Source organism: Ochlerotatus camptorhynchus, unplaced genomic scaffold, assembly GCF_037179485.1.
Source record: "Ochlerotatus camptorhynchus isolate MF236.1 unplaced genomic scaffold, CSIRO-AGI_Acam_v1.1 ptg000251l, whole genome shotgun sequence".
NCBI classification, from domain to species: domain Eukaryota; kingdom Metazoa; phylum Arthropoda; class Insecta; order Diptera; family Culicidae; genus Ochlerotatus; species Ochlerotatus camptorhynchus.
In genome coordinates this window covers 2796317-2809076 of record NW_027040741.1, presented here as the reverse complement: position 1 = coordinate 2809076, position 12760 = coordinate 2796317, and the positions used below count along the sequence as shown (strand labels likewise).

General features: G+C 38.4%; 2 protein-coding genes across 3 annotated transcripts in view; one reads left to right on the top strand and one right to left on the bottom strand.

Moving 5' to 3' along the window:
* The window catches only part of Atg16 (Autophagy-related 16), a 229278-nt gene that overhangs the window by 167235 nt on the left and 49283 nt on the right, over positions 1–12760 (bottom strand). The window lies entirely within an intron of this gene.
* Positions 1–12760, top strand: part of neo (neyo) — a 107771-nt gene that overhangs the window by 76590 nt on the left and 18421 nt on the right. The window contains exon 4 of the mRNA XM_065226468.1: positions 5409–5610. Coding sequence (XP_065082540.1) covers positions 5409–5610 — 202 coding nt within the window. The remainder of the gene's footprint in view (positions 1–5408; positions 5611–12760) is intronic.

Sequence of the window (12760 nt, the reverse complement as noted above, 5' to 3'; positions counted from 1 at the left end):
GGGAAGAATCGAAGTCATTCGGATCCATTAGTGGCCCGCTAATTTAACTAGAACTGTTGCTTGACTTGCAATGCTACAAAGTTGCAGCTCGACGAAGCGAAATCAAGGTCACAAAACCATCGTGTTGAACTTTGGCGAGCGTGCTGATACGCGTGAGCAAAATTGGAAACCATTGAAGAAGAAAGTGACGATTACCGATTATATTCGCACCGCACTCCAACAATTTGAGTAGCGCGTTTTCAAATCTAAATTGTACCAACATCGGAATGCTCCCAATCCATGCGAATTCGGATGGTTGGGAAGCAGTATCTAATTTTACTATTGCTAAAGATTGCTGGTAATGGAAATTTGATCAATTCCTCGTACGCTGAATCCATCGGTAATTTAATGTGCGGCACCTATTTGCTCATACGGGTCCGAAACACAATCGACAAACCCCGTAGGCAATAAAATAACAAAAACAAAAATATACGGCAGTAGAAACTATCATCATCACTAACTAGTGCACGGTCATGGGAAATGGTTTTGTCGTGCGCGCAGCAGAGTGGGAATTTGATTGGACTTGATGGTACACCTGAGAAACTTATAGCCATGCAAGCGAATGCCGCGTGGAAAGGAAACGACGAAGTTTTCGCTTTCGGTGATGATTGTACTGAAACGGAGGAAAGTGGCAGAAAATCCCAATGTATGCAAATATTGGATTATATGCCACGCCTCGCCATAGGCCCCGGAAGAACGGACCATAATGGATGGGGAAGAGTGATGATCTTGAATCGGAAATATTAGCTATAATTTGGTGGTGTAGAGTGATGTTCTCGAGGGAAGCATCCCTCATGGGATGGAAGGAAACATTCATCATAATATTAACTAAATTACATCCGATTGAATTTAAATTTATTTTTGAGAAGTGGTGGTTGACAATAAATCCAATGATGGCATATTTCACGCATGTAAATTTGCACTACCTTTATGAGGTTTGATCAAAGACACAATCGAACTGGATTGAGTAACTGACAGAGCACTGATATGCCTAGAAAAGTTAGAAATGTTATCGGTGTCAAATCCGGCATTGGTAATGGGCCTGCACCACTCTGATTTTTATTGTGACGACGAAGTGACCAATAGTGGAATTTATTGATCGGAAAGATATGGTTCCCATCTTCCGTTGATTGCGATTGCCACTTGGAGAACTCACAAACCGCGCATTTTTCATGCTTCTTGAAAATAAAACAAATAGTTCAAGGATCCCATAAATTTGCTCTCGTAAAAGCAAGAGCGCGGTCCAAATCAGAATGCAAATTTTGACAATTTTAGGACAGTAAATTTTAAATATCTAGGATATAGATAAAGCGATGTGTTTAGCAACGTGAATAGCTGCAGTCTAGTAGATCTAAGTTAGCCATGAGGATTTGAATAAAATTATCGTTCTCTTCTTTGTACTCGCTATAACGCACTGGTCGTCATTTTAATTTGCTCAATTCCTCCCAAGAATATAAACTTCTGTAAAACCTCATCAATAGAAAAAGTTTCATAACTCTAGGATCTAGAATTTTTTTCTAGATCGCAGTCTAATAAAAAATGTGATTATTCTGCAACGAGGAAAATTTCCCCACGGATTAGGCATTTAGGGATAAATTTTAAAGATTTTGGACCATTACTTTATTTCTGGGACTTGAACATTCGAGATCTCTAACACAAACAAATTGAGAAAATTGTGCGGTCTGAAATATTTTTTAATATTTTGAACATATAGGGAAATTTATGTATTCTCGTCAATCTGAGCAGCGTCCACACTTCTATTAGCAATTTCTCGGAGTCACGCACACATATGACGAGTTTGTTTGTTTACATTTATCTGCTGCTTGCTATTCTATCCACCAATCGACAGAATAGTCCAAAACAAGTTGTTTTTTTTTTACAACCCTCCAAACCTCTCAGGTGAGTGTGACTATTGCCGGCAAGCCCTTTTTATTCGTCAACTTTTTCATTTGCACTGCGTGTTAATCAGCTGTTCTATTATCGGCAACTCAAAATCAGTTGCTCAGTCGTTAAAATGAAATCAGGTTGAAGCTTTCAGTCTTTCAGGAATACATTGTTTGAATACATTGAAGTGTATTGGTGAGAAAATACAGCAAAATTAACATTTAAATTCAGGTTTCCGAAAATAGTCAATGGGTGCCGGAGCCATAATTTACCCTATGTAAGTTAACAGCCCTTGGCAAATTTCAATACTCCTGAAACATAAAAAACATTTCATGATCTTGCACATACCCCTTTTTTTCCTAAAACCTGGACTTGGAAATTTTTTGATTCTGGATTTCAAGTCCGGAAACAAATACAATACAATTTAAAAAGGAACTTAAGATTCTGTAACATGATTTTTTTCTCGATAGTTTGGACGAATCAAGCTGAACATTGCATTAGGTCCTAAGTAACATTGACAGATTCTCTTCGTCGACTTTCTCTTTGTATCTCCACGGCCATGTAAAGACATTCCCAGGAATTTTCAGCATATAGATCGATAAAAGAAGCTTTTATCTAGCATCTAATACGACAAACACAACAAGAAACGGTTATGTGCTCAAGTTATTAACGAAAGAGAGAGTCGACGAAGAGAATCGATCCATGTTACTTCGGACCTAATGCAATGTTCAGCTTGAAATATCAGCTAACGGGTTTTAAAGATTTTTGAAATTTCAGGTATTTGATACGATGAGGCTCGAAATTTTTCCACACGATTTTTTGATATCTTAGACTTGAAAAGTTTCAAGATCACCAATGAAAAAAACTGGGCCTGGATTTTTTTTTTTCGAAATCTCAGAATTATTTTTATTGGTCTATGACAATTTTGAAGAGAAAAAAAAACCTAAAAATTAGTCGTAAAAAAGTGACTTTAGTGACTAAATTTTAAGCAATAGTGACTTAAGTGACTTTTTGATGAAAAAAGTGACTTTTTAGAGACAGAAAATAGTGAATTAGCCATTAGCTACCAGCCTTGCCAACCTTAAAGCATTGGCTAGTAGATCTGTTGAATCCATGTCAAATAGTTATTTATCAGTAGCTTTCTATACTGATATGCTCACTGTGAGGCACCAGGGCATAAACTACAGTCAGTGATAGAAATTAACAACATTGTAGACTTTATTAACTTCATAAAATTTAAATAATAGACGACTTTAAAACGAATAACCTTTCCGCTAATACGTCTGTTATCTATCATCCAAACGACGAAACCGCGTAAAATGATATTTTAAAGAATACTCATCTGATGTTCAATGAGTTTAATTTTACTCCAAATATAAATATGAAGTTTAGCAAATTGTTCAAGTCAGCTTTCTTTGAATACTAAGAAAGTTAGTATTCTTAAAAACAAAAATTATTAATTCGAATAAAATTTGAACACAGAGATAATTTTCTGGATCCAGAGTGAAAAAATAGTTGAAAAAAAAAACTAAATAATTTCAATTTTAACTCAGTAGACTTCGTTGATTATCGACTTCGACCACGATAGCCTTTATGCAACTAATTTTCAATGATCCAATGTCTATATTAAGCAGGGACTCAATGTAACAACTAATTGATTTTCTCTTTATTAATCACAAAAGTTGCGTAAGCACCAAGGATGTTTCAATAAGGTTTCAGCATATGAGATTGAATTCGAACACATTAAATTGACGCTCAGTAGACTCAATCTGTACCTTTACTCCACCTACTTCACATATTCTTGAGCAAAAATGTCTGCATCCAGATGACGTACTGTCATACTCACTTGCTTACTTACATTACTTTACTTTTGCTGGTTCGACGACCTTCAAAATTTGAGAGAGTGGTTGTTGCGTGTGGTACCATCATCAGCATTGCTGACGATAACTACCGCCTTGAGTTGTTACATTCAAAGTGGTTTTATGTTACTTCATACGTGAAGATTACAATTTTCCGACTACCCTCTTCAGACCTTTCTCTGGCGTATAAATTATCACACTAAAGCTTCATATTAGATAGCATTTCCGACCAATTATTCCATATAACGTTGACTCACTTGCTAGGAACAATTTACATTCCTTCAGCAGACTGTTAGCAATCGAGAATGATTACAGTAACTCCTCCATACATGCGGTGGGTAGCACCGTCCACCCACCGCTATTTCTCGGCTGTCCTTCAACTCAATGCTGATTTTCTATAACTAGTTTACAGTTGATGCTAGGATACACACTTAGATTATTATACCGAAATCTGTTAAATTTTACCGAAATCTCAACAGCTGAACGTTCGGTAAACAGTTGGTGATTTTTCACAGTCTTCCTGTTTAAAATCACAAAAAATCTGTGAAAAATCACCGAACTGTTTACCGAACGTTCAGCTGTTGAGATTTCGGTAAAATTTCACAAATTTCGGTAAAATAGTCTTAGTGTGCATATCTTTATTGCAGAGAATTTGGATACATTTCATACTCATCGTAAATAGTATGTTGGTTGAGTGTAAAAAATTAAACATGAATTTTCAGTAGAACATTAAAAAATGTTATTTCTTGAAGCTAATGATCCACAAATAAGCTGAAATTCTGCTTATTGATAGGGTAGAGAACTACTTCGGCCTAATCGCCCATTTTGGGCCTATCGAGCAGAAAACTTCAAATAAATTCATGATTTCAGAGTTAACAAGTCAATTATGGGTTTGGTACGATACTTTAGTTAATAAGCTACCGAACAAAGTCAATGAGAACGCGTGATATGAAGGTGTGCATCCATAATTCACAAAAACAAAAGAAGCGCTCTGACCGAATCAATTTTTATCTTCATCCGATAGGCCGAAGTGAATTCATTGGCGTTTCAATGGCGTTTCAATGCGTTAGGCCGAGTTTAGGATCCGTAGGCCAAGTTTGGCATCAAGAAGCAGTGTTAGACATTTGACAATATCTCAACGATTGGTTTCTCTTTATCAAATCGTGCGGTACATACGGAAAGGCAAATAAATTTGGAAGTCATCAGTAATAATAACATTCCGTTTGGTGCTAAACTGCGCTAGATTAAGCAAGACTAAGTGCGGGTTGTGCTTAATAGGCCGGAAATGGGGTAATTAACCCTATAGTCAAAACATAGTTACAGTTCTGAAAATCTGTTCACTACTGAAAAATGTATCAACAAAATTCAACACCTACAAAAGTAGAGAAGGACCCAATTACGTATTTCGCTCTGCGGCCAAAAGTATAAAAACTCGTTAAAAACTATTGGGTATAAAATTGTACAACATTATGTTCTTAGCAATAAATAATAAATTTAAATACTGTTACAGGTTAATTTACATTACTATCTTTTATTTTGAGTTGATATAGTCGTTCTTCATACCTCCAGAGCAACAAAACTATTCCACAATTTAACGAACCAATTTTCGATCTCTATTTTTTACAGGCGCTTTGACTAAGTCTCAATTCCCGGTGTTCACTATCTATGCCCAGAAGTCCTGCCTAAAGCTGCGTCCATGTGAGCGCGCCTGGTGCATCGACAGGGTGCAAGGTTACAAGCTCAATGGCCACGTCAAGCGTACCGCCCAGGTCGTCAATCGTCGCGACTGCCTCGAGATGTGTTTGGGTGAAAACGAATTCACATGCCGGTAAGTACAAACAACACTATACATACCCACATCCCACCACCGCAAGTGTGCACTGCTTCTAGGGCTCGATATCATTATTACTATTATCGTTATTTGTCTCATCCGCCGGCTCGCATCGTCGCGCCGTCGTTGACTATGAATGACGACGGCGGCGGCACTCAATTATGCAATTGGACTGTAGCAATATTGTGTCGTCTACTGTTTTGTTGCAGTGCTTCACGCTTTGCCGCCCTTGGGTGCAAACATATTATATCCAATGACTGTGCAAATAACCGCAATAATCAATATTCCTAGTTTTTCCCAGAGACATTTCTTCACCATAGCTCTCTGCGCGTAGCCAGCGAAGCGTAGAACTTTGATCGTCTTATTTAGGACCGATTCTAAAGAGTCCCACAATCGGCCTCCGTAGATTGTGAGCGAATGACTGAGCATAAATCAATGAATCGCTCGTGAAATCCAAATTCGCACGTGCCCAAGGTCGGATGGCTTGCCGCATTCTCCAAGTCATGGCTACAGCGCTTGTGAACACAGTAAGAAGCGATTCTAATCGGCCATAAGATCGATTTGTTTACAACCAAGGTGCTGTGAAACAGCAGCCAGCTGGTCTGTTGTACCAAGAAGCAAAGATCTGATTCAAATCTTGTGATTGAGCAAATCCGTTCTAAAAAGGGAAGAATCCGAAAAATAGTTAAAATGATTTGCAATTTTCAAACGGTTACTTTCGCCATCGTTCTGCAAAGTATATCTTATTAATTAGGATCTAGCTCTCTTTTTTTCTAGACTTTTTACGCCTCTGTAGCAAGCGTTTTGCCGGCTCTCAATTAGCGTTCTTGAAGCACTTCCGCAGTTATTAATTGAGAGCTTTCTATGCCAACCAATGCATGAATTTGTAAATTGTGTGGCAAGCAAATTTATGTCCAAGAAAGTCGGGAAAATTTCCAACCGGACTGGATCGGGGATTGAACCCGCCGCCTATCTCTTGGTAATGCCCTAGTTCTTAGTTGTAGTAAAATATTTAACAGAAAAATTGACTAGTATTAGACAAATAATTGGATGTTAACCAAACATTTCGTAGAAATTACCATAATTAGTTTAGTGGCCAGCATTAAGAATAGTCATATAACGTGAGAATAGTTCTTTCAGTAATAATTTGTAAATGAACTTGACAAAGATACCGCCGATTGCTAATGGTTCATAAACGGTGTCTGTAATTGTTGTGCATCTCACTAGTGCCCAGACAGGGGTCATGCTCCCTGCTTTATTCCTTGCAAAGATGATGAACCAAGCTGTCTAAACTAGAGCGGCCTAAGTGCTCATTACGATACCCGGCAATAAACGCACAGGAAGATCTCCTCGACCTCGTCGTCACGTTGATTGTTGAAAATCTTAATGATCCCTTGTGGTACCGAAGGCAACCGTCAAAGCAATTGATGGCATAATCCCAGTCGGCATTACACCAAGAAGTACTTCGACGACCATTTATAACGATGATTTGACTAGAACCCAGAGATAAAGATCGTTTTGATCGATAGCGAGCGCCTTTCTCTCCACACGACTGAACTTGGAGCAAAGTCAATTTCAGCAGGAATTGAGCCAAGATTACCCAGCAATCACCCAATAAACATGCACGTTCGTATCGTGTTGCCAGGGAAAGATATTAATCCGCAAACATACACACTTTTCGATACTTTTTGCTACGATGAAGTGCAGTTGCAAAGCCCATACTTTGTTTCAGCACACTTCCATTCACACTGAAATAAGGTTGTTGCCGGAGCTGATGATGATGGTGATTGGCAGAAGAATTACTCGTGTCGGATTCTTGGCCGGGTTCCGCCGATCACGTCACGAAACCTCACCACTCTATTGATTGGTTATTAATACACCGAGCCTTAGAAGTGAAGTTCCCCGACAGCGAGCTTCGCGTCTATTCATAAAGTGTTACTATAATTGCACCGGGAACTGCTTCCCAAGTGAGAACCATTTGGAGTCTTGATAGCTTTGCTTCTCGTAATTATCTTCGAAGGGTTATGGTAATGTAATGACCGTGTCTCCTCGGCTAGGATTATCCTCCGGGGCTGAACGACGGAGACGACGACGATGACGGTAGCATCAAAGTCATAATATTTGTGCCTTTGTTTTCACCGCTGCTCTCTTTGACACCTGTCCGGCAACTTGAGGAATCAATTATGCTTCCAGAGCTCTCTTATTCTTTTTCGTCAACACTGTTGCGTCGCTCGGGGGCCAAAAAAGCACACAATCATCTAAACATTTAAGATAAAAGCGGGGAGGAAAAAACAAATGAATAATAATAGAGATGTTTTTAACTATCCTCTTTGAAGATCTGTCGCCATCTTCTCCGTCGATCTGGACAAAAGTCCAGCACCTGGAGCCACGATCCCGGTAAAAAAAACATATCCAATAGCAACGCTGTCCGTGTGATAGCAGATCGCGTAAAAAGACGGTAATTAATAATTATGAAACTTGCTCATTTACAACAACAACAACAACAGCCAGGGAAGGAGCGCAGCAGTAAGTTCCTTTCAGAGAGCAGCCTACTGGAAAAGAAGTCGAGTTGTTTGGAATAAAAAACGAACCCTCTTGATCGCGATTAAAAGTTCGCACTTTTTGTCACTTAGGAGAGCTTTTATAGATATGTGCAAACGATTGCTCATCGCTTCCAAAGTGCCACACCTTAATGGTGGTCGTCGATTTCGATAAGCAATGCACAGGATGAAACGTCAATGCACTTTCATTACGAACAAAATTGTATTTAAAAATAGACATTTCTGGTAACAAGCTCACTAATTTTACTCTCTATTTCTATGTTTTATCCATCTCGAAATCATTGACCGGACCGAGTAAAAGTCAGCATCGAAGCAACATTTTCGCTTCACTAAACCTTCGCGAGTACCATTCAACCAACCGAGGATGATCAATTCTAAGCCTTATTCTGTTCGATTGAGAATCTTTTGTTCGATGTTTGACCCTTTGGTACCAACGTTACGCTTTTGCTCTGCCTAGGTATGGCACTCTATGTACAGAGCTAAATTTTATCGTCATCTTTATAGCCGTTTCATGACTTCTGGAAAATGTCGCGCAAAAAAGCACTTTCCTTGTCCATGGAGCCAGCACGACCACAAAAAAAAACGAAATTTTCTTTGAAAATAAAAGTAAATCTTTCCCGCCGAACACGATGGTAAAACGGTTTGTTGTCTTCCCCGCTCCTGAAACGCCTTCGTCGACCTCATAATCGGGTATGGAGTAGAACAAAGAATTGCATCCGGACTCTGCAACAAGGTCCAGCAAAACACAACGAATGTGTAACATGCAGTGAATTTATTGTTATGATTACAACCCAAACAACTCAACCGTTTACACTAACAACATCGGATATTGCAACCATTAAGGAGAGCCTTCCGTTTCCTCTTCTTCTCCAGCACCAGTTTATAACGAGCAAAGGGAAGGTACAGAACGGTGTTTAGAGTTGTTCACCCGTAATGGATCTACGTGTGCAGATTGTGTCGTTCTGGTTCCTTTTTAGTCCATGAAGAGCCACCGCGCACACGGCAGCGCATTCCACTGACTAGAAGAACCTCTGCGCTCCGCTGCCTTCCTTCCCAACTCAATGCAGTATCAATGTTTTCCGAAAAGAACATTTTTGTGGTGCGCTCGGAGTGAATGCAACTGGCGATGGCGATGGCTACCGCGGCTCACCTTTCCAGGAATTGCATCACTTCGTTGCGCAACTTCACAATTGCTACGGGAGTAATTTCCTGCATGTCGAAAACAAGTGCGCTGAGAAGTTTGTTTGCTCCTAGCTGTCGTCAGTGGTTCAGTGGCCTCGCGAAAATACATACATATATAAAAAGCATTAAGCGCAGTGAGAGCACACAATTGCAATAGTTGCCCTTTTATGTAATTTCTGTCAACTCGATCACTTTTCCGACTCCATGCAAATACCAAACAAAGAAGCGCTGCACTGGAAGCGCTTGTGTACTTCCTACACCCGCACACGAATCCTTGCGGTGGAGGTATTCGATTTGCTTCAAACAACAGCCTCATTATACCTGGCTCGCGTGTAGTTTGCAATTTCAACCCACGACCCATTCGTTCAGTTACTTTGCCACTATGATTTGTATATGTAATGCTCTTCAATGACTTTACACAAACAGTAGCTCCTCATCGCTGCTGCAGCACCCATTTCAGGCCTATTTATGGAACAAGTAGAACAAATCAAAACTCATCAACAGCTACCGTACGCAGTGTCTGCTCGGGATCAGGGACTCAGCGTCGCGTCGTGCCGGGTGGAAAACAATTATCGTCATGCACTGCGTCATTGTCGTAGTCTGCTGAATCCTCTTCTCCAATCAGAAAGAAGCCACTGGCGGTGGAACACGCGGCAAATGGGTCGATTTGTAGAACATTTAAACGTTGTTTGAGTTCCCCAAGCACAATTACATGCGGTGGGGCTGCGGAACAAACAGACCGTTTTGTAGTTGTTGATGGAAACAGCATTGCAGACAGTGAAGATTCCAAGAGCAATTTAGTTACAGTAGCGTATTATAAATGATATAGTTTTAAATATTTTCACTTCAATGCTTCATGCAATGGAATGCAGGAAAGAAAATCCTTTAATTACCAGAGCATTAAAGCATTGTATAGTTCGTTTGGAACTGGCACAAAAGTGTGCTGCATTTGTGTATTTCGAGCACCAATCTGGAAATTTATTCTACACTTTTGCAAAATGTTAAAATCATTGCAAAGGATATTTCCACAACTTTACATTTATATGTTGGTCACGCTATCTGTTTTTGTCATTGCTCCGTAAAATCCAATTATTTTTCAAACAAAATTTTCCAAATGCTAATGTTGTTTTAGTAGAGCAGTTTGACTATGTAGCATTCTACTAGATATTTTGTGGATTAACTCTAGCGACTCGGCAAAAATTGAAAATCCCAAAATAAAAATGTACCATTTGGCATGACCAATTAAACCATAAGAAAGGATAATATAGAATATCTAGATGTAGCATCAACATAATCCGAACATTTCTACTTCATGGTCGATAATAGATTGTCCTGGACCTCGTCTTGGCTACAATACCTACTACCAAAACATTAAATAATATAGAATATCTAGATGTAGCATGTGTGTTAAATAAGTAAACGCAGTGGCGTCCCGGAACCTCACTTTTTGCCTGTGCACCAACTTTCAAAACCAGATTTAATGCCTCGAATCGGTTGAAAAATACACTTAATCTTCTAGTTTACTCGATATCTATCCATTACAAGCAATATTTTGATAATTGTTTGTTTTGAGAGTTGGTGCACAGGTAGATTGAGGTTAAGGAAACGCCACTGAGTAAACGATATTGCGAGTAAACGATGTCTGTGATATTAGACAGTCCCCAAGAAGTTTGAACTTAAAGAAAATTCCTATCCAAATTTGGTGCTCAACTATCTCGGACACCTGGCGCGAAATGACCTCTATACCAAATGATAAAGGAATCACTCCTGTTAGTGTTGTTAGTTTCCGAGATTGAACTTTTATTCACAAGAAATCGGCATTCGCAAGAAATAAGTTCGGATCTATGAGCCTGTGCTTAGAATGTGCATGAACTGAACGGGAGCTTTATTTTTAGGATAAAGAACTACTTCGGAATAAGCGCCTTGTGATATAGAGCAGAAATATCCAACATTTATCTAGTTACACAGATAAAAACATTTTGTAATTTTCAACTACAAAATGGAGCAGGTTTTTAGATGTACACATTTAACGATAAGTATTTCAATGAATTATAACTGAAGTTTACAGGTTCATGTAAATTAAAATAGTTGTTCGTTGGCAATTTAATTAATTTCAGGTGAACTTTTCACTGTTATGTAAAAACACAAATGCTTGTAGAATGCAATAAAAATGAATGGATTATATTAATAAATTAAAGATATATTATTGTATGTTTCAACTAAGCCCAAAAAATACTTCAATTTTCCTAATTTGATTTCAGTTTACAATGTTATAAAATTTTGCTTTCATTTTGTTGTACTTTTGATCTTCATCTAAATACGCTATTATGTTTTTTTTTTGTTTTCATTAGCAAATCAACAAATGAAAACGAAAATAGCGCACAGTTCGAAAAAGTAGCGTAAATTTCTGTTCAATATGATGCACATAAATGGAGCGTCACATATCATATACGTTTACATTATATATCATGTAAAGTTCTGACACATTTCATGCAATGTAGCAAATATTGTATACAAAATCCATCTTTGTAAACAACATTGTTTACAAGTTGCTCGGTTGCGTGAAATGGAATACAAGTTTACGTGAATGAATGTTTACATCACAATTAAAATTCAGAATTTTTATCTGTGCGGAACATCAAAATTAATAGGGTAAATAACCACTTCGGCCTAATCGCCCATTTTGGGCCTATCGTCCAGAAAACTTCAAATAAATCCATGATTTTAGAGTTAACAAGTCAATTATGCGTTTGGTACGATACTTCAGTTAATAAACTACGGAACTAAGTCAATGAGAACGCCTGATATGAAGGTTATTCCCAAAAACAAAAGAAGTGCTCCGACTGAATCAATGTTTATCTTCATCCGATAGGCCGAAGTGAATTCATTGGCGTTTCAATGACGTTTCAATGCGTTAGGCCGAGTTTAGAATCCGTAGTCCGAGTTTGGCGACAAGAAGCAGCGTTAGACTTTTGACAATATCTCAACGATTGGTTTCTCTTTATCAAATCTTACAGTACATACGGAAAGGTAAATAAATTTGGAAGCCATCAGTTATAATAACATTCCGTTTGGTGCTAAACTGCGCTAGATTAAGAAAGACTAAGTGCGGGTTGTGCTTTATAGGCCGGAAATGGGGTAGTTAACCCTACTCGTTTTTTAATCAACAGAAAAATGTACAACAAATTTTGTTTTCATAGCAGAACTATTTTTCAATTTTATGTCACACACACTTAAAAATAACTATTTTTACTCGAGATGTAATCTATCTTTGACGTAAATTATGGAACGTAAACAAACATGTCATGTAAAATTAAGTGTTCCCAAACCGAAGCATACGCAACTCGACGAAAAGTACGATGATTTGAATTTATTTTCTCGTTTCTTTCAACTGATTCTTATGT